The sequence below is a fragment of the Seriola lalandi genome, unplaced genomic scaffold (assembly GCF_002814215.2).
Source record: "Seriola lalandi dorsalis isolate HSWRI2012SDOR001 ecotype SW California unplaced genomic scaffold, Sedor1 jcf7180002054969, whole genome shotgun sequence".
Lineage (NCBI taxonomy): Eukaryota > Metazoa > Chordata > Actinopteri > Carangiformes > Carangidae > Seriola > Seriola lalandi.
Window position 1 is genome coordinate 953,153 of NW_019525520.1, and position 830 is coordinate 953,982.

General features: G+C 52.7%; 1 protein-coding gene across 1 annotated transcript in view; it reads right to left on the minus strand.

Moving 5' to 3' along the window:
• The window catches only part of LOC111646346 (uncharacterized), a 6,843-nt gene that overhangs the window by 3,977 nt on the left and 2,036 nt on the right, over nt 1–830 (minus strand). The window contains exon 3 of the mRNA XM_087170945.1: nt 125–397. Within this exon, the coding sequence (XP_087027071.1) occupies nt 125–397 (273 nt within the window). The remainder of the gene's footprint in view (nt 1–124; nt 398–830) is intronic.

The window sequence follows — 830 nt, forward strand, 5'->3', positions numbered from 1 at the left end:
GTTTAAAAGTGACTGTTGCCCCAGAGGCAGTTGCAGACTTTACCGAGAAAATATCCCGGGGGTAAGACGGTATAAACAACGCGCCTCTCAGCGTTGCTCTGCATCGTCGTCCCGTGCTGTCTACCAGGAACACCTCTGCATTCCCCTTGCGTTGAGCGACGCCTCTGCACAGGGTGCCGTCTGCCAACTCCACACAGTGCGTCTCCGGCTTGAACGTGTTGTCGAAGCTTTTAAACTCGGCTATATCGGTAACGATGTGGGATGTAGCTCCAGTGTCAACCATCAGGCCCTTTTCGTTGATGCTGCTGAGCCCCGCTGTCTGCGTCCCTGATCCTGAAGGCGCAATCTGCTGCTGCTGCTGTAGATCCGTTGCCGCTCTCATCTGCGATTTTCCTCGCTGCGTCCTTTATGTTTTTACGTCTACAGGTGACGTCGTTGTGAGTGTCACCTTTACAATGACTGCACCATGTCTTTCGCCGACATGCTTTCGCTCGGTGACCTTTCATGCCACACTTAAAACACACAATCCCCGCATCCTCGTTGGTCCTGACCCATGCACTTGACCTGGCGGCCTCCGCCCGGCTCTCGTTGCCGTTTTCATCACATTGTCATTGGACTCTGCTGAAGTTCGCTTTTCTGTGGCTTCAAAGCTACGTAGTCTTGTTTTGAACTCCGCGAATGTGATATCGTCCTCATTATGTGTTACATGAATTGCAAATGGCTTAAAACTTTCAGGCAATCCCTTTAAGACCATGGCAATCAGTAAGCCGTGTCCTAATGCTTCCCCCGCGGTCCGCAGCGCCGTGATGGCGGTCTCTGCCCTGAGGATA